The following is a 21,208-nucleotide window of genomic DNA, read 5'->3' as shown; positions in this document are numbered from 1 at the left end:
GACATAAAGACAAACTATTCCTTTATTTATTTATTTTATTTATTTATTTATTTATTGAGACGGAGTCTGACTCTGTTGCCCAGGCTGGAGTGCAGTGAAGCGCGGTCTCTGCTCACTTCAAGCTCCGCCTCCTGGGTTCACGCCATTCTCCTGCCTCAGCCTCCCAAGTAGCTGGGACTACAGGCACCCACCACCACGTCTGGCTAATTTTTTGTGTTTTCAGTACAGTTGGGGTTTCACCATGTTACCCAGGCTGGTCTCGATCTCCTGACCTCGTGATCCACCCGCCTCGGCCTCCTAAAGTGCTGGGATTACAGGCGTGAGCCACCGCACCTGGCCCAAACTATTCCTTTAAATGGGTTTATAAAATGCAAAATTTTACCAAGGAGCTTTTCTAACCAGTAATATACAAATAGAAGGCAACTTTTTGTTTTGTTTTGAAGTTATCTGGAGCAACTAGCATCTATACAGCATTTTTAAAAAGCTCATCTAGGCCGGGCACAGTGGCTCACACCTGTAACCCCAGCACTTGGGAGGCCAAGGGGGCGGATCACAAGGTCAGGAGAGTGATACTATCCTGGCTAACATGGTGAAACCCCATCTCTACTAAAAAATAGAAAAAATTAGCCAGGCATGGTGGCAGGCACCTGTAGTCCCAGCTACTTGGGAGGCTGAGGCAGAAGAATGGCGTAAACCGGGAGGTGGAGCTTGCAGTGAGCCGAGATCGTGCCACTGCACTCCAGCCTGAGCAACAGAGCAAGACTCCATCTCAAAAAAAAAAAAAAAAAAATTATCTAGCATCTAGCTTCTCACAACTGGGGTACTCAAGACTCAAGGAGAGGATAACTGCCTCTTAAGAAACTCTGGGCCGTGCACAATGGCTTATGCCTGTAATCCCAGTACTTTGGGAGGCTGATGTGGGCAGATCACTTGAGGCCAGGAGTTCAAGACCAGCCTGACAAACATGGCGAAACCCCATCTCTACTAAAAGTACAAAAATTAGCTGAGTATTGTGGCATGTGCCTATGATCCCAGTTACTCGGGAGGTTGAGGCACAAGAATCGCTTGAACCCAGGAGGTGGATATTGCAGTGAGCCAAGATCGCACCACTGCACTCCAGCCTACGTGACAGAGCGAGAATCTGTCTCAAATAATAAATGGAACAGAACAGAAAAAAGAAAAGAAAACTCTGAAGGGGTAAGTCTTGCACTGGATGAGAGGCTGGATTCAACTCTTAACTCTTAAGAGTTTAAGCATCTTCTAAGATTTTATGACCAATTACTAATAACAAAAAACTATTACAAAATATAGTAAATAAAACTGTTCTATTGAAATATTTATATATAAGACTATGAGATTTCATTTCAAGATAATCAAAGAATACATTAGATCAAAGATGGCCATGAGCTGATAGTTATTAAAGCTGGCTGAAGAGGTTGCATTATATTCTTTTTTTTTTTTTTGAGACGGAGTCTCGCTCTGTCACCCAGGCTGGAGTGCAGTGGCGCCATCTTGGCTCACTGGACGCTCCACCTCCCAGGTTCACGCCATTCTCCTGCCTCAGCCTCCCGGGTAGCTGGGACTACAGGCGCCCGCCACCATGCCCGGCTAACATTTTTGTATTTTTAGTAGAGACAGGGTTTCACCGTGTTAGCCAGGATGGTCTTGATCTCCTGACCTCATGATCCACCTGCCTCAGCCTCCCAAAGTGCTGGGATTACAGACATGAGCCACCTCGCCCGGCCTATTCCTTTTTATATATCTGAAACTCCCTGTAATAAAAAGTAAAATAAAAAACTGTGTGCTAGTAGCATTATTATCTTCAAAATTCTATACACTCAGTTATTTAAAAAGTCAAACAGGAGACTTTCTTCAGTATATTCTAGACTCTCTCAAATATATCTCCTCACTACTCCATTGTTATGAATGGATGGATGACTATGAATCTGAGGAAAAAATAAAAGTGGTACTATTTTCTTCAAGCCCTTTTTGGTTTGAATCCTTCTTTTCTTCTTCTTCCTCTTTTTCTTTTTTTTTTCTGAGACAGGGTCTCATTCTGATGCCCAGGCTGGAGTGTAGTAGTAAAATCTTGGCTCACTATAACCTCCATCTTTCAGGTTCCAGCAATTCTCATGCCTCAGTCTCCTGAGTAGCTGGGATTACAGGTGCCCACCACAACGCTCAGCTAATTTTTGTATTTTTAGCAGAGATGGGGTTTCACCATGTTGGTCAGGCTGGTCTTGAACTCCTGGCCTCAAGTGATCTGCCCACATCAGCCTCCCAAAGTGCTGGGATTACAGGCAAGAGCCATTGTACCTGGCTTCTCTTCTTGCTATTTTTGAGATGGATTCTCACTCTGCTGCCCAGACTGGAGTGCAATGGTGCGATCTTGGCTCACTGCAACCTCCACCTCCCAGTTACAGCAATTCTCCTACCTCAGCCTCCTGGGTAGCTAAGACTACAGGTGTGTGCCACCATGCCAGCTAATTTTTTTATTTTTTAAAGTAGAGATGGGGTCTCACCACGCTGGCTAAGCTGGTCTCGAACTCCTGACCTCAAATGATCTACTCGCCTCAGCCTCCCAAAGTAATGGGATTACAGGCATGAGCCATTATGCCCAACCACTAGTTCTTTTTAATATAATCCCATAGTGATTAATGCATGAGTTGAACTAAATGCCTGAATTGCAGAACATATAGTAACAATAATGAAATTTAAAGAAAAGTAGTGGAAAGAAAAAAAAAAAAAACTGACACATAAGAGAAGGGTACCTGAAGAAATTTTGTGACTATAACCGTCTATACCCAGAATTAGAAATGCTAGCTTCAAATATAGTTATAATAAATTTGGCTTCAGCACTACATAGGCTTTTCTTTTTCCTTCCTAAGAATTATTTTTTTCTGATTAAACTCCAGATTACCATCTCTATAACCCATCATACAAAGTTCTTCGTTAATGGCCAAAATAATCTCTTAGGAGCAGTGTGAGGGCCCAGAGATATTATATAAATAATGCTGGACTCACGAGTCTCTAAAATCTTATTTCTATTTCTATCCCTTATGTTACATGCTCTGACAACTTTCAATATACGACCACTTAGCATTAATCATAGCATCATCTGATCAGGGTAATACAACTAATGATAACTATATTATTCACATTATAATAGTTTTTTACTATAAAACATTAACTTCTTGAAGAATAGCTTTTAATATTAAAAATTAACCATCTTTAAATTTAACTTAACCCAAAGAGGAGATGGGGAAGGAATGAGAATTTTTAAGCTGTCAACAATGATTCCATAAACCTAAAAGAAATTTTAGGAAGAAAAGCTCAAGAACTAAACTGTTCCTTTGTCACTGAATTATTAAGGCAAAAGAAGTGAAGAAAATTGAGTTAAGTAATATCTACAACATGGCATTTTCCCATGAGTACTCTACTTCACAATCTGATTCTTTAAATACTATAAAACAGCTGCCTCATTACTTAATAATGGTCATAAATAGTTTAACATTCCACATGTAAACTTTTGCCTTAGCATTTAAGTTTAGATTTTTAAAAACTCAAAAAACTGCAACATCCTTGCAATAAATATTTAACCTACCGTTATATTTAAAAGAAAAAGCATTAAAGTTTATGCCCTTGAATGGTACTTTTCCTTAACAAAATGAACTTCTCTCAACAGTTTCACATAAAATAATAGAATTAAAGTTACTCTACCTCAAACATATACCAAAAAGCATATTAAATCTAATCTCATCAAGATACTCATTTAGCAGCAGCAGCAGCAGAAATAAGCACTTTTTTTTGAGACGCAGTCGCCTTCTCTCGCCCAGGCTGGAGTGCAGCGGTGAGATCTCAGCTCACTGCAACCTCCGTCTTGTGGGTTAAAGGGATTCTCCTGCCTCAGCCTCCTGAGTAGCTGGGATTACAGGCGCACACCATAGCACCCAGCTAATTTTTGTATTTTTAGTAGAGATGGAGTTTCACTACGTTGGTCAGGCTGGTCTTGAACTCCTGACCTCGTGATCCACCTGCTTTAGCCTTCCAAAGTGCTGGGATTACAGGCATAAGCCACCCCGCCCAGACAGAAATAAGCACTTTTAAATGACCAAACTTTTGGCCCCATTCTCGGTATCGGGAAAAAGAAAAGAAAAAAATGACCAAACTTGCTTCTAACCAATAAAGAATATATCTTTTTTATTTTTTATTTTTTTGAGACAGAGTCTTGCTCTGTCGCCCAGGCTGAAGTGCAGTGGCATGATCTCCGCTCACTGCAACCTCTGCCTCCCGGGTTCACACCATTTTCCTGCCTCAGCCTCCCGAGTAGCTGGGACTACAGGCACCCACCACTACACCCGGCTAATTTTTTTGTATTTTTAGTAGAGACGGGTTTCACCGTGTTAGCCAGGATGGTCTCGATCTCCTGACCTCGTGATCCACCCGCCTCGGCCTCCCAAAGTGTTGGGATTACAGGTGTGAGCCACCGCACCCAACCATAAGAATATATCTTAATATATCTTAATGTATATAAGTATACATTATCCATTTTAAAAAATTAATCTACCTATTAAATATTGCTTCTATCTAATTTGGCTCAGGAAGTGCCTTGTTTATAAAAATCAGTTAAAAAATTTAAAACTTTGCCGGCAGACCTCTAAAATAATGTCATTGCCCTACTATCTTCCAAAAATATTTCAAAACAATCTAAAAAAAAAAAAATTCAAGAATAACTGTAAGGCTTGTCTTCAAGAAGCAGCTAATATATTATTACATAAAAACATCTGCTATTAGGACAACCACCTGATTTTCGTAAGATAACTATAGGTCTCCTCTACATTTAATGATTGTAAAAAGGACTAAATGAAATAGCATCCATGAAAACGGCCAGACCAAGCAAGGCAGATAGGAAGCACTCAATAAACAGCATAAAAAATTAAATATCTAGAAATGGCTCATATTAACTATAAAACAACAAATAAAATTTTATCACTTAAGAATTGGTACAAGGTTGGGCACAATGGCTCATGCCTAGAATCCCAAGACTTTGGGACACTAAGGCAAGAGGATTGTTTGAGGCCAGGGGTTTGAGACCTGCCTGGGTAACTTGGCAAGATGCCATCTATCCAATAAAGAAAGAAAAAACGGGCCGGGCGTGGTGGCTCATGCCTGTAATCCCAGCACTTTGGGAGGCTGAGGTGGGCAGATCACAAGGTCAGGAGTTCAAGACAAGCCTGGCCAATAATGTGAAACCCCGTCTCTGCTAAAAATACAAAAATTAGCCGGGCATGGTGGCGGGCGCCTGTAGTACCAGCTACTCGGGAGGCTGTCAGGAGAATCACTTGAACCCAGGAGGTGGAGGTTGCAGTGAGCCAAGATCGCACCACTGCACTCCAGCCTGAGCGACAGAGTGAGACTCTGTCTCAAAAAAAAAAAAAAAAAAAGAAAAAAATGAATAAACAGAATTGGTATAATATGCTAAAGACATTCTAGGGTCTTCAACAATCTGGATTAAGAACAAGAAAATATTCAAAAATACTAGATTTTAAAAAAGTGTTTTGGGTAGCTGGGCGCAGTGGCTCACACCTATAATCCCAGCACTTTGGGAGGTTGCGGTGGGTGGATCATGAGGTCAGGAGATCGAGCCCATCCTGGCTAACAAGGTGAAACACCATCTCCACTAAAAAAACACACAAATAAAATTAGCCAAGTGTGGTGGCGGGCACCTGTAGTCCCAGCTACTCGGGAGGCTGAGGCAGGAGAAAGGCATGAACCTGGGAGGTGGAGCTTGCAGTGAGCCAAGATGGCGCCACTGCACTCCAGCCTGGGCAACAGAGCAAGACTCCATCTCAAAAAAAAAAAAAAAAAAAAAAGGGTTTTGGGTAAACTGTTCATTACAGAATTATAGAACCACTCAAAAGTATTTAGCTGGCAGCCGGGAGTGGTGGCTCATGCCTGTAATCCTAACACTTTGGGAGGCTAAGGCAGGCGTATCACCTGAGGTAAGAAGTTCAAGACCAGCCTGGCTGTTATTGTGAAACTCCGTCTCTACTAAAAGTGCAAAAATTATAGCCGGCATGGTGGTGCACGCCTGTAATCCCAGCTACTCAGGAAGCTAAGGCAGGAGAATCACTTGATTCTGGGAGGTGAGGTTGCAGTAAGCCAAGATTTCACCACCGCACTCCAGCCTGGGCAAAAGAGACTCAGTCTCAAAAAACAAACAAAAATTAACAACAAACCCACACGAAGTATTTAACTGGATGTGGTGGCATGCACCTGTAGTACTAGCTACTGAGGAAGCTGGAGGATTACTTGAGCCTAGGAATTCAAATTTATAATGAGCTATGACCATGCCACTGCTCTCCAGCCTGGGTAACAGTAAAACTTTGCATCTAAAAAAATAGATAACAAAACAAAATAGACATCACCACCACTTCCAATATTAAGTGAATTCTGATTTACATAAAGTGATTAAAAGCACAGGCTTTGAAGGCAAAGCCTATCAGTTGTGCTAAGATGGTTGACCTTAGACAAGTCACTTCTCTGAACTTGTTTCTTCATCTATGAAACAGCAATCATTGTATTTACCTAATAAGATTTGCTGAAAGGATTAAATGAGAAAATACATGCAAAGATTGCATAATTAGGGTTACCATATATTCTGTTATGTTTTCTAATAAACAAATATTTGAATAGCTATTAATGCAAGAACCTTGGTTATATGCTGTATAACCTAAATTTACAATAATATTAATTAACGAAGACTCACCTAATAAGAAAGTAAAATGCTATAAGGCTTATTTCTGTATCTTACCACCCAACTCCATGGTCTAAAGTAGCTACAGAGTTAATTTGTGAACACCAAGTTCAGCAAAGCCACCTCCTTTCTATGTGTCTTGAAATGATCACTAAAAGCTTTCCTGAATAAAGAAAACATTTGGACTACAGCCTGTATGAAGACATATGAGTGAATGAAACGCTAAATGACAGAAAGAAGAACTTTAAAAACAAAAGCAACATTTCACCAGTGAGATATTTAAGGCAAGGTCTGTTTTAGATACCATATGAAGGGTAACTGAGTGTCTATAGTCCATATAATTTAGAGGTTTACCATGCCAGATCTTTTATTCTATTAAATTCTAACCTATAATACCTGTAACAAAGCTCTGCTAAACTTTTTGTGGAAAGAAAAAAATTAGCTAAAATTCAGTAAGAAATACCAGTCTATATTAAGTATCTAAATTTAGTATTTTTAAAATTGCTGTTTATCTAAACCAAATGAAGTTACCCTCCATATAATTTATAGATGTTTAAGATTATTCTGATTTAATGTTTTAGACAAGTTCTAATACGCACAATATTTTGATACAGAAAAAAGTACTTGCCTTCATATGGTGTGTCTGGAGGTCCCGCTATTTCTCCTCTTAATTCTGTAAAATTCTCATCTACAAGATCTACTTTAATTTGATTTTTGCTCGTCTTAAAAATAAACAGAAAATAAATGTTAGTATGTCAGCAAGAAAAACGCCTAAAGTATTACCTATAAAAATTTTTGAAACTCCCCCCTTTCATAAACTTGATTATCTGCTCTAGTAAAATAAGTCTGGGCTTTTCTAGGACTTAATTGGCCAGTTTTAAGAATATTTAAAACAAACTTAATAAATTTTAACTTCAATGTTTTAAATGAAATAACACCACTTTGAACAATACAATGGCTTCTTGAATTTCTAGGAATGTTATGAGAGAAAAATAGTATAAAACCTATTTTATGTTTGCCAATTCCATGTGTATTAGGTCCAAAGTGATTAATCATCCACAGATGAACGCTAAGATACTATATTCTGAACTATACCCCCAGGATACATGAGTTCTGCTTATATAAACAGAAAATTCAGGGTAATTAAAAGCCATTTAGGCCATAAACTCTCACTTGAACTAACCATAACAACTCTAAATGTTTAGTTTAACTGACTGAAATAGTACACTATCCACCAGAATGATGAAAGCTCTAGCTATGTAACAGATTCTCCTTTCCATGAAAATTCCAAAGGACTAAATGCCTCAAAAGAATCTAAGGCCTTCTTCAATTTGTTTTTCTGCTTAGTTTATTAAAATGGCAACTACCTACTTCCAAAAACCAGATTTCTACTTTAAATTTATCTACACTGACTTATTTTGCACTTTATACTACTCCAAGTACTTTCCTATCTATAGCATTACTGAGTCTCTTAATCTTATGACAGTCCATTCTCAGAGCCATGATAACCTTAAATGAGTCAGAAAACCATCCCAGTGGGATTCACATTAACATTCATAAGTGCCTGCCTGCAAATGGGCTCTCCACTTATATTCTCAAACCTATGTTAAAAATACAGTAAATCCTCTCCTCTCAATTTTTTAAACCAAAATCCTTAAAGTACAAGTTATATCTTCTTTTTTTTTTTTTTTTTTGAGACGGAGTCTTGCTCTCGTCACCCAGGCTGGAGTGCAATGGCACGATCTCAGCTCACTGCAACCTCTACCTCCTGGGTTCAAGCAACTCTCCTGCCTCAGCCTCCTGAGTAGCTGGGATTACCGGCACCCACCACCATGCTCAGCTAATTTTTGTAATTTTAGTAGAGACTGGGTTTCACCATGTTGGCCAGGCTTGTCTCAAACTCCTGACCTCATGATCCTCCCACCTCAGCCTCCCAAAGTGCTGGGATTATAGACCTGAGGCACTGCGCCTGGCCTATATCTTCATTTTTTTGGTTAGGATTCCATATTGTTACCTGATTGACACAACATATCTACTCTTATGAAACAAAGCCTCACTCAAGATTTCAAAAGTGAAGTTTTTTGCTTTTAGATTGACTTTCTTAAACTTGATTACTGGATGAAACGGTGTAAGAATTACTGTTTTAAAGGTCTTTGGCTTCCTCCTCCAACCCAAAAAAATACACAATTTTTACTCTTTTACTATGTTAAATATTTTTTAGTACAGAACATTTAGTTCAGAAACAATACATTACTTAAAATCCTAATTTTTCAAAGTTCACAACATTCCTAATTAATCCTGTCTTTTAATAAAAACACAGGATTTAAAAACTTCCTTTCTAATTAGTATTGTTTTTTCACGTTTTTCTGAAAAAATTTTTATCCAAAAACTAAATTTAACTATAAATATGTACAATAAGAAACTACTTCTTATGCCCTAAAAAATCATTAACAACCTTGGTATTTGTGGTAGAGGAGAAAATGTACATTTTAGCAACAGTAAAAATACTTCGATGGCCAGGCACGGTGGCTCACAAGGTCAGGAGATCGAGACCACGCTGGCTAACACGGTGAAACCATGCCTCTACTAAAAACACAAAAAAATTAGCCAGGCGTGGTGGCGGATGCCTGTAGTCCCAGCTACTCGGGAGGCTGAGGCAGAATGGCATGAACCCGGCAGGCGGAGCTTGCAGTGAGCCAAGATCGTGCCACTGCATTCCAGCCTGGGTGACAGAATGAGACTGCGTCTCAAAAAAACCAAAAAAACCCAAAAACTTAATTGGGTGTGGCGGTGCACACCTGTAGTCCCACCTACTCGGCAAGCTGAGGCAGGAGAATCGCTTGAACCCAGGAGGCGGAGGTTGCAGTGAGCCGAGATCGTGCCACTGCACTATGGCATGGCCTGAGTGAAAGAGCAAGACTCCATCTCAAAAAAAAGAAAAAAAGGCCGGGCGCGGTGGCTCAAGCCTGTAATCCCAGCACTTTGGGAGGCCGAGACGGGCGGATCACGAGGTCAGGAGATCGAGACCATCCTGGTTAACACGGTGAAACCCCGTCTCTACTAAAAAATACAAAAAATTAGCCGGGCGCGGTGGTGGGCGCCTGTAGTCCCAGCTACTCGGGAGGCTGAGGCAGGAGAATGGCGTGAACCTGGGAGGCGGAGCTTGCAGTGAGCTGAGATCCGGCCACTGCACTCCAACCCGGGCGACAGAGCGAGACTCTGTCTCAAAAAAAAAAAAAACAAAAAAAGAAAAAAAAGAAAAAAAAATCGTCTAGTTAAATTATGCATAAATAATGTTAAAAAGAAAATTGGAGGCATTTAACTTTCACTGACCAATTTAAGAAGCCAGTGTTAACTTAGAATACACTTAAATTTCTCCTCTTAAGGCTTCTTACAAGAATAATCATCTTGCTAATCATCAATGCTTTCAAACATCTCGATAGCTTTCCATAATCTCCCCTCCAAAAAGTAGTATGTAAATAACCCAAAGATGTTAGGATATTAAAGGATCTGATTAACGTTTTTTGGGAAAGGAGGAGAGGGAGATTAGAAAAGCTGCTTTTTGGGACTGCCCAAATCTCTGGGTAACAAAATGCTAAATAATTATTCATTGGCCGGGTGCGGTGGCTCAAGCCTGTAATCCCAGCACTTTGGGAGGCCGAGACGGGTGGATCACGAGGTCAGGAGATCGAGACCATCCTGGCTAACACGGTGAAACCCCATCTCTACTAAACAAATAAAAAATAAAAAATAAAAACTAGCCGGGCGAGGTGGCGGGCGCCTGTAGTCCCAGCTACTCGGGAGGCTGAGGCAGGAGAATGGCGTAAATCCAGGAGGCAGAGCTTGCAGTGAGCTGAGATCTGGCCACTGCACTCCAGCCTGGGCGACAGAGCTCCATCTCAAAAAAAAAATAAAAAATTATTCATTTTCATACCTCTGTCCTTATTTCTGTCTACATCATCCCCAAATTATTATTATTTAAGACAGGGTCTCACTCCCATCACCCCGGCTGGAATGCAGCAGCGTGATCTCAGCTCACTGCACCTCAACTTCCCAGGCTCAGGTGTTTTCTCCCACCTCAGCCTAACCAGTCACTGGGACTACAGGTGTGCACCACCATGCCTGGCTAAATTTTTAAATTTTTAGTAGAGACAGGGTTTTGCCATGTTGCTCAGGCTGGTCTTGAACTCCTGGGCTCAAGTGATCCACCAGCTTTGGCCTCCTGCCTTGGCCTCCAAAGTGCTGGGATTATAGTCGTGAGCCACCACGTCCAGCCCCCAAATGATAAGTCAGAAAAAAATTGCTCATTTTTCACTCTAGAGAAAGAATATTATTACTGTATGAAAAATGTACTAAATAAGCTCAAGAAAATACCCATCATCATGATGAATTACATTACGAAAAAGCATTCTGGTCAGGTGCGGTGGCTCATGCCTATAATCCCAACAGTTCGGGAGGCCGAGGCAGATCACTGAGTCAGGAGTTTGAGGCCAACATGGTGAAACCCCGTCTCTACTAAAAACAGGAAAAATTAGCCGAGCATGGTGGTGCGTGCCTGCAGTCCCAGTTACTTGGGAGGCTGAGGCACGAGAATCGTTTGAACCCAGGGGGTAGAGGTTGGAGTGAGCTGAGATTTCGCCACGGCGCTGCACTCCAGCCTGGGTAACAAGAGAGATACTCTGTCTCGAAAAGCCAAAAAAAAGAAAAAAAAGTATTCTATAGAGGTTAGAGTAGGGTCTTTACTTGCAGATAACTAAAGATAAAAAGAAAACAGAAAGTTAAGTCAAAATTTCTTCAAAGCTCAATTTTCCATCAAGCAACAATTATTCTTTATACCACCACAGTTTAAATCAAACATCCAGTTATTTCACAATCTAAAACAACAATCCCACTGCTCCCACAAGCGAACTTAAAGTCTCACTTTAAGAGTCAGGAACTATAAGCAAGACACGGAGAATGGTGAAAGATGACAGTATTACAAAAGGGATGGCCTTTGGAGTAAGACATATGTCTTATGTGCTGAATCCTAGTTCTGTTCTTGTGGTATTCATTCAGGTATACCACTTAACACCTAACTCTCAATTTTATTACTGTAAAATAAGAATACTTTCAGAATTAAGTTTCTTGTATAGAAGTAAGCAGCGTAGTTCCCCTTTTCCCAACAACATTAATTATAAAACCTTTAATTTGGCTGGGTGCAGTGGCTCACGACTGTAATCCCAGCACTTTGGGAGGCCAAGGCGGGTGGATCATTTGAGGTCAGGAGTTTGAGACTAGCTTGGCCAACATGGTGAAACCCCATCTCTACCAAAAATATAAAAATTAGCCAGGTGTGCTGACAGGCACCTGTAGTCCCAGCTACTCGGGAGACTGAGGCAGAAGAATGGCTTGAACTTGGGAGGTGGAGGTTGCAGTGAGCCGAGATTGCACCACTGCATGCAGCCTGGGTGACAGACCTAGATTCTGTCTCAAAAAAAAAAAATTAAAGCCCGATTTTACAAAATTAATTTCACAGTTCTGTTTCCACAGTCTAAGAAAAAAATGTAGTATCTAAAAATAAGTAACAAAATAATGTGTTATTCACTTCAATGACTGCAACAACCAAGGCAGCTGAAGCTTTTGGGTGAAATTCTGAAGAACTGTGTTATCACTGTAAATCTTTCATGAGGATAGGTGAAAGATTGCTTTTCTAAACTTTCTTCTCCCACCTCAGCTAAACACACAGTAGGACCTCTGGTAGTCTTTTTTTTTTTTTTCCCCCTGATGTTCCCTGGGGGTTTCAAGGCATTTCTAATGCACAAAAGGAATAGAGATATACAGAAGCTATAGCAGCTAGGCCGGGCAGGGTGTCTCAACCCTGCAATTCCAGCACTTTGGGAGGCTGAGGCAGGTGAAATCACTTGAGGCAAGAAACTTGAGACCAGCCTGGCCCATATAGCAAAACCCTGTCTCTACTAAAAATACAAAAATTAACTGGGCATGGCAGCACATGTCTGTAATCCCAGCTACTCAGGAGGCTGAGGCATGAGAATTGCTTGAACCCGGGAGGCAGAGGTTGCAGTGAGTCAAGATTACACCACTGCACTCCAGCCTGGGCTACAAAGCAAGACTGTCACACACACACAAAAAAAAGAAAAGAAAAAAAAGAAAAAGAAAGAAAGAAGCTATAGAAGTTAGCAATTTTTAAATCAACTATTTTATTAAGATATACATGAAGCATACAAAAAACAGCACATAATGTTGAAGCTAATTTGAATGAGATTTAAAAAAATTATTGTCAACAACCAATAGTGAAGAACTCAAAGTGGTTCTAATATATTTCCATTTCCAAGGCCACCTCTCAGTGAAATGATATTGTCATTGTTACCACCATCACTGTAAAAATTCTTTCAAATAATGACTGGAGTCTAATATATGCTATCTCAAATGTTACTAAACAAAACCTAAGTCCCTGCCCACTTGGGGCTTACACTCTAGTGGGAAAAACTAAACACTGGAAGATTTTTATCATTTAAGGACTAAATACAAAGTATATAGTTGTGTAACCTTTTTAAAACTTACTAGCTATGAACAAGTTAATTAACCACTTTGTACTCCAGTTTCATCCTCTGTCAACTAAGGATAAGACAGTTCCTCATAGGGTTCGCTGGTGAATTTAACGAATAAAGTATATAGAACAATGCCTGCCACACAGTAAGCGCTGAATTTATCACTGTAATATGCTGACTCTTGATAATGATGTTGGGGCAGAAAACTTTAACCCAAAGCAAATATTGTATTTTTAAAAAAAGAATAATTAACAATATTAGCCTCACTTCTATTTATTAAAAAAAAAAATGCTCTAAAATGAAATTTAAATCCAAATCTCAAATAAGACAAATAGAATTCTAAATGCCCCTAAATGCCCCCTAAAGTTATAAGTAATTCTCATTGATATAAAGAAATTACTACTTGTTTCCTAATCAAGCCACAACTATTTTAGGAGCCCTGCTCATCATTATCATGCATATAAAAGTGAAATTTAGTTCTTCCTAATTTGTTGGGAATAATACTTTGAAAGCTTAACAGTTGCCATTATTTTCTCATAATTTAATATAATATCCTTCCCCTATTATTCAAAGGCCTAAGAAACAAACACAATTTCTACCTTCTAGGCAGTTAAATTTATTTTTTTATTTTTTATTTTTTTGAGATGGAGTCTTGCTGTGTCGCCCAGCTCACTGCAACCCATCTCCTGGGTTCAAGGAATTCTCCTGCCTCAGCTTTCCAAGTAGCTGGGATTACAGGTGCCTGCCACCATGCCCAGCTAATCTTTTTGTATTTGTAATAGAGACAAGGTTTCACCATGTTGGCCAGGATGGTCTTGAACTCCTGACCTCCAGTGATCCGCCTGCCTCAGTCTCCCAAAGTGCTAGGACTACAGGTGTGAGCCACCATGTTTTCTGAAGCTTATGGCACATAACAGTCCCAAAGCAAAAAATGACATGATAACAAAGGGATTGGGAGAATGAAAAACTGAGGCCATGGAGACACATGTATGATCCTTACTAAAAACAAGTTCTAGACTAGCAGTATCCAATACAATATAACGTAAGCCACATACGTAAATTTAAAATTTTCTGGTATTCACATTGAAAAGACTACAAGATGGCCAGTTGCGGTGGCTCATGCCTGTAATCCCAGCACTTTGGCAGGCTGAGGCAGGTGGATCACCTGAGGTCAGGAGTTTGAGACCAGCTGAGGCAGGAGAATCGCTTGAACCCAGGAGTCAGAGGTTGCAGTGAGTTGAGATCGCGCCACTGCACTCTAGCCTGGGCGACAAAGCAAGACTCCGTCTCAAAAATAAAAAAATAAAATAAAAATAGTACCAGAGACTGGACATGGTGGCACACTCCTGTAAATCCCAGCTACTTGAAATTCTAAGGCAGGAGAACTGCTTGAACCTGGGAGGCGGAGGTTGCAGTGAGCAGAGATCGCACCACTGCACTCCACCCGGACAACAAAGTGAGACTCTGTCTATAGCAGCTAGCTTTTTTTTTTTTTTTTTTGAGACGGAGTCTCACTCTGTTGCCCAGGCTGGAGTGCAGTGGTGCAATCTCAGCTCACTGCAACCTCCACCTCTCGGGGGTTCAAGCGATTCTTCTGCCTCAGCCTCCTGAGTAGCTGCGATTACAGATGCCCGCCACCATGCCTGGCTAATTTTTGAATTTTTAGTAGAGATTGGGGTTTCACCATGTTGGCCAGGCTGGTCTCGAACTCCTGACCTCAAGTGATCTACCGGCCTCAGCCTCCCAAAGTGCTGGGATTACAAGCATGAGCCACGACGCCAGGCTGCAGCTAGCATTTTTAAAATCACACCTGTAATCCCAACACTTTGGCAAAGGAGGGAGGATTCACTCGAGCCCAGGAGTTTGAGCCCAGCCTGGGCCACATAGTGAAACTCCCATCTCTACAGGGGAAAAAACAAACAAAACAAAACACGTGTGCCTGTAATCCCAGCTATTCAGGAGGCTGAGGTGGGAGAATCACTTGAGCCCAAGAGGTCAAGGGTGCAGTAAGCTATGATTGTGCCACTCCACACCAGCCTGTGTGACAGAGTGAGACCCCATCTCTTAAAAAAAAAAGTTAAGTTCTGGACTTCTATCAAACTTTACACAATCTACAATGAAGAGTAATTCAAGTCTGAATTTATCAATTCCATGAATATTTACTGAGTACTGGCTATTTGCAAGGCATTGTAACAGAAACTCGTAGTGTAATGATCAACTAGAAATTTTCTCTACCGTGCATCAATAGTTATTTCATTCTAAGGTACTGAACAACTAATTATATAATTTTTAAATGAAATACAGGATACTATGAAGAACAATTTAGCAGAGAGAAAATCTAGAAAGTAAGAGGAAGTTTCCTTGAGGAAACTAATGTTAAAATACTTTACTTTAGGTAAAGCCAGCACTTAAGGCAGAGTGTACACGCCGTGCAAAATAGAGGCAAAGGAGGACTTGACAGGTTTAAAAATGGAAAAGCCGCCAAAGTGACTACAATACAAAGAATGAAAACGTAGAGATGAGGCAGGAGAAGTAGTCAAGAGCCAGATTATTCAGGGTCAAGAAGAATAATAAAAATTTGAAGTATTATAACAATCAGATCTGGGTCTTTTAGAGATCACCCGGCTGGAGTAGGGGGAAATAGCTGGAGGAGGATTAGAGAAAATACTTAGGAATCCAGTGAGAGATGCCAATACGGTCCAGTGCAATGAAAAGAAGTAGATGAATTAAGGCAGACAGGAAGTCAAATCTAAAGGACTTAGTTACTAACTAAAAGCGTATGATCTTAGAGGAGGGGATTTTTTGCTGGGTGGATGACAGTGTAATAAACTAAGATAAGGAAACAAAGAATTGAGGAGTCAGGGTTTGAGGAGGAGGGGAAAAATCAGTTTGAGATATGTTGGATACAAGGTATCTGTGAAAATACAAAGAACCAAGTAGGCAAATGAAAATTCAGGTCTCGGGTTCAGGAGTGATCTGGTCTGAAGATATAGTTAGAAAGATAGGAAAGACCAGGCGCCACGGCTCACACCTGTAATCCCAGCACTTTGAGAGGCCAAGGTGGGTGGATCATCTAAGGTCAAGAGTTCGAGACCAGCCTGGCCAACATGACTCTACTAAAAATTCAAAAATTAGCTGGGGGCATGGTGGTGCATGCCTGCAATCCCAGCTACTCTGGAGGCTGAGGCAGGAGAATTGCTTGAATCCAAAAGGCAGATGGAGCAGTGAGCCGAGACGGAAAGCACCGTACTCCAGCTTGGGTGACAAAGACTCTTTCTTAAAAAAAAAAAAAAAAAAAAAAAAAAAGTGGTGGGGGGGAGTGCGTGGTGGCTCACGCCTGTAATCCCAGCACTTTGGGAGGCTGAGGCGGGCAGATCACGAGGTCAAGAGATGGAGACCATCCTGGCCAACACGGGGAAACCCTGTCTCTACTAAAAATACAAAAACAAACCAACAAACCAACCAACAAACAAAAACTAGCCGGGTATGGTGGTGGGCGCTATAGTCCCAGCTACTCGGGAGGCTGAGGCAGGAGAATGGCGTGAACCCGGGAGGCGGAGCTTGCAGTGAGCTGAGATGGCGCCACTGCATTCCAGCCTGGGCGACAAAGCAAGATTCTGTCTCAAAAAAAAAAAAAAAAAAAGAAAAAAGGAAAAAAGGAAAGGCAGGAGGGAGGTGAGGGAAGGGGAAAAGGGAAAGGAAAAAGGAAAGAAGAAAGGAAGAAAAAGATATTTGGATAGTCTGATATCACCGACACTACAGGAAGAATAATATTTCAAGGAAACAGTGGGTAATGTTGCTGAACGATCAGTATCTAATACATTGCTTTATCATCCAGGCAAGAGGTACAGTGGTACAATTAGAGCTCACTGCAGCATCAAACTTACGTGGTCAAGCAATTCTCCCGCCTCAGTCTCCCAAACTGCTGGGATTAGAGGCATAAGCCACCACTTCCAGCTCAATATTTATATGTAATTTACGGGCAATATTTTAACTGATGTATATTAATAACTCAATCTTATAACAAACTTACATGCTTACCAATAAGGAAGCTGAGGCAACAAAGTCACAAAGCTAATAATCAGTGAAGCCAGGTTTTAAAACTGATTCAGGAGTCAAGATAGAGCTTTTCTTTCACTTTTTTTTTTTTTGAGATGGTGTCTTGCTCTGTCATCCAGGCTGAAATGCAGTGAGGCAATCTCGGCTCACTGCAACTTCCACTACCCGGGTTCAAGCAATTCTCCTGCCTCAACCTCCTGAGTAGCTGGGACTACAGGTGCGCACCACCATGCCTGGCTAATTTATTTACCTTTTTTTTAGTAGAGATGGGGTTTCGCCAGGCTGGTCTCGAACTTCCGACCTCATGATCTGCCTGCCTCAGCCTCCTAAAGTGCTGGGATTACAGGCATGAGCCACCGCACCCGGCCCACTTCTAAGATTTCAGTTAGAAGACATCTCAATGTATGCCAGCAAGAAAAAAACACTGCCATTTACACTATGACACAATAATTTATCACTCAGAGTTTTTATTTTACACTTACTCAACTTTTAGAATTTATATACTTCATTCTTTAGATTAGGCCAGGCACGGTGGCTCACACCTGTAATCCCAGCTCTTTGGGTGGTGGAGGTGGGCTGATCATTTGAACCCAGGAGTTCAACACCAGCCCATCTCTATCCTTATGGAAAAGATTAAAAAAAAAAAAAAAAAGATCAGTCCGGGCAACATGGTGAAATCCTGTCTCTACAAAAAAATTAGGTAGGTGTGGGTGTGGTGGTGCATGGCCATATTCCCAGCAACGCGGGAGGCTGAGATGGGAAAATCACCTGAGCCCAGGAATCCGAGGCTGCAGTGAGCCGTGATCTTGCCACTGGCACTCCTGCCTGGGTGACTAGGGTGTATCCTGTCTCAGCACTCCCCCCATAACAGACTTTTAAGATTATTAAAGAAAAAAGAAAAACAGTCAAAGCTACTCCTCAAACTTTTTCACATCAAGTCCTACTCTCCAGTATCACCTTTTCAATTCAGTCTTCATTGTCCATGTTTTTCCTACACAATATGATCCTCTGTATGTGATAAAACATCTGTACTCTAAGACTGCTTGTGAGATAAAAGGACTAGAAAGTAAACTCAATGACTACAACCATTAAGAATAAAAAGGAGGCCGGGCGCGGTGGCTCAAGCCTGTAATCCCAGCACTTTGGGAGGCCGAAACGGGCGGATCATGAGGTCAGGAGACCGAGACCATCCTGGCTAACACAGTGAAACCCCGTCTCTACTAAAAAATACAAAAAAAACTAGCCGGGCGAGGTGGCGGGCGCCTGTAGTCCCAGCTACTCGGGAGGCTGAGGCAGGAGAATGGCGCAAACCCGGGAGGCGGAGCTTGCAGTGAGCTGAGATCCGGCCACTGCACTCCAGCCCGGGCGACAGCGCGAGACTCCGTCTCAAAAAAAAAAAAAAAAAAAAGAATAAAAAGGAGGCCAGGCGCAGTGGCTCAAGCCTGTAATCCCGGCACTTTGGGAGGCCCAGACAGGCGGATCACGAGGTCAGGAGATCGAGACCATCCTGGCTAACATGGGGAAACCCCGCCTCTACTAAAAAATACAAAAAAACTAGCTGGGCGCAGTGGCGGGTGCCTGTAGTCCCAGCTATTCGAGAGGCTGAGGCAGGAGAATGGCGTAAACCCGGGAGGCGGAGCTTGCAGTGAGCTGAGATCCGGCCACTGCACTCCAGCCTGGACGACAGAGCAAGACTCCGTCTCAAAAAAAAAAAAAAAAAAAAAAAAAAAAAAAAAAAAAAAAAAGAATAAAAAGGTAACTGTCAAAAGACACGTCAGAAGTCAAGGAAACCTGAGCATGTACTATGTTATTACATATTAAAAAATTAGTGTTTCTTTTGTTGAACGTAATAAGACACTTGATGGGGTTTCATAAAAATGTCCTTGTATGTTAAAGACCCACAATGAATTATTCACTGTACAATGACAGAATTCTAGGGTTTGCTGCAAAATAACTCAGAAGATTTGTTTCAAAATAATCTAGAAGGGGACAGGCACAGTGACTCACGCTGGTAATCCTAACACTTTGGGAGGTCAAGGCGGGTGGATCACCTGAGGTCAAGAGTTTGAGACCAGCCTAACCAACATGGTGAAACCCTGTCTCTACTAAAAACACAAAAAATTAGCCAGGTGTGGTGGCAAACGCCTGTAGTCCCAGCTACTCAAGAGGCTGAGGGAGGAGAATCGACGGAGCCTGGTAGGCAGAGGTTGCAGTAAGCCGAGATCGTGCCACTGCACTCCAGCCTGGGAGACAGCAAGACTCCATCTCAAAAAACAAACAAACAGCAAAATAATCTAGAAGGGAGTGGGAATCTGACAGACAAAACTGGCCACATGTTGACAACTACAGAAAGTGGAGGCCAGGAGTGGTGGCTCACACCTGTAATTCCAGCACTTTGGGAGACTGAGGCAGGAGGATTGTTTGAGCCCAGGAGTTCAAGATCAGCCTGGGCAGCAAAGTGAGATCTCCGTCTCTACAAAAAAGAAAAAAAAAAGAAAAAGAAACTGGATGATGATGTCTATTATGCTATTTTCTCAACTTCAGTACAAGTTTAAAAATTTTAACAGAAAAGTTAAAAAATAAAAACAGGCCAGGCATGATGGCTCACACCTGTAATCCCAGCACTTTGGGAGGCTGAGGCGGGTAGATCACCTGAGGTCAGGAGTTAGAGACCAGCCTGGTCAACATGTTAAGACAGACACACAGGGAGGATACCACATGAAGACAGATAATTGGGGTGATGCATCTACAAGCCAAGGAACACCAAAAACGTTGGCAAACCAACAGAAACTAGGAAGAGGCAAGGAAGGATTCCCCAGAGGTTTCAGGGGGAATTTGACCCTGCTGACACCTTGATTTCCAACTTCTAGCCTCCAGAACTCTGAGAATAAATTTATTTTATTTTAAAAACCCAAATATTTACAATACTATTAAAAAAAAAAAAAAGGCCAAGTTTGGTGGTACACACCTGCAATCCCAATACTTTGGGAGGCCAACATAGATAGACTAAGCTTGAGCCCAGGAGTTTGAGACCAACCTGGGCAACATGGCAAAACCTGGTCTCTACTAAAAATACAAAAATTAGCCAGGTATGGTGGTGCGCGCCTGTAGTCCCAGATACTCAGGAGGCTGAAGCAGGAGGGTCACTTGAACGCAGGAGGCTCTCACAGTGAGGATGGAAGAAAATTCCCTGCATGCTTCTGGCAGGGGGAAGGGGAAAATTAACCATTCTGAAGTAATTCCAAAGTATTCTGTTCTTCTTAAAAAGGCCTGCCTTCAAGAGAAAAGATTTCGCCAGAGGTTAACCAACTGGAGTTTTATCAGAGCTAACTGACCTGAGGGAAGTGAAAAACCCAATCCCAGCCTTCCAATCTCATCTAAGGAGGAAGTGTGAACTGAGAAGCAACTGTGAGTATCACAGCCCAGGTACACAGATTCACCAAAAGACTAAAACCCAATTATGAGAAACAGAATACTGAAACCTTACCATCAAGAGGGGTTTTTTTTGTTGTTGTTTTTTGGTTTTTTTGGGACAGGGTCTTGCTCTGTCACCCATGCTGGAGTGCAGTGGCACGATCATGGCTCACTGCAAACTGCCTCCCGGGTTCAGGTGATCCTCCAACTTCAGCCCCCTAAGTAGCACCTGTGAGTACAGGTGCACGACACCATGCCTGGTTAATATTTGTATTTTCTGTAGAGACGGTTTTGCCATGTCTCTATTTGTCTACAAATCTCGAATTCTTGGGCTAAAGCAATCTGCCAGCCTCGGACTCCCAAAGTGCTGGGATTATTGTTGTCAGCCACCATGCCTGGCCAAGGAGGCTTTTGTATAACAATAGGACGT

The 21,208-nt window shown here is 41.6% G+C and overlaps 1 protein-coding gene across 3 annotated transcripts in view; it reads right to left on the bottom strand.

Annotated features, from left to right (window-relative positions):
• UBE2K (ubiquitin conjugating enzyme E2 K) overlaps nt 1-21,208 on the bottom strand; it is an 86,245-nt gene that overhangs the window by 40,060 nt on the left and 24,977 nt on the right. For 2 of the 3 annotated variants that reach the window (NM_001260841.2, XM_078001611.1), the window contains 1 exon segment: nt 7,386-7,479. The exons of the other annotated variant lie outside the window; for it this stretch is intronic. In NM_001260841.2, the coding sequence (NP_001247770.1) occupies nt 7,386-7,479 (94 nt within the window). 3 annotated transcript variants of the gene reach the window in all.

This window comes from Macaca mulatta, chromosome 5 (genome assembly GCF_049350105.2).
Source record: "Macaca mulatta isolate MMU2019108-1 chromosome 5, T2T-MMU8v2.0, whole genome shotgun sequence".
Lineage (NCBI taxonomy): Eukaryota > Metazoa > Chordata > Mammalia > Primates > Cercopithecidae > Macaca > Macaca mulatta.
The sequence above is the reverse complement of the archived record's forward strand: the minus strand, read 5'-3'. Positions and strand labels throughout refer to the sequence as shown.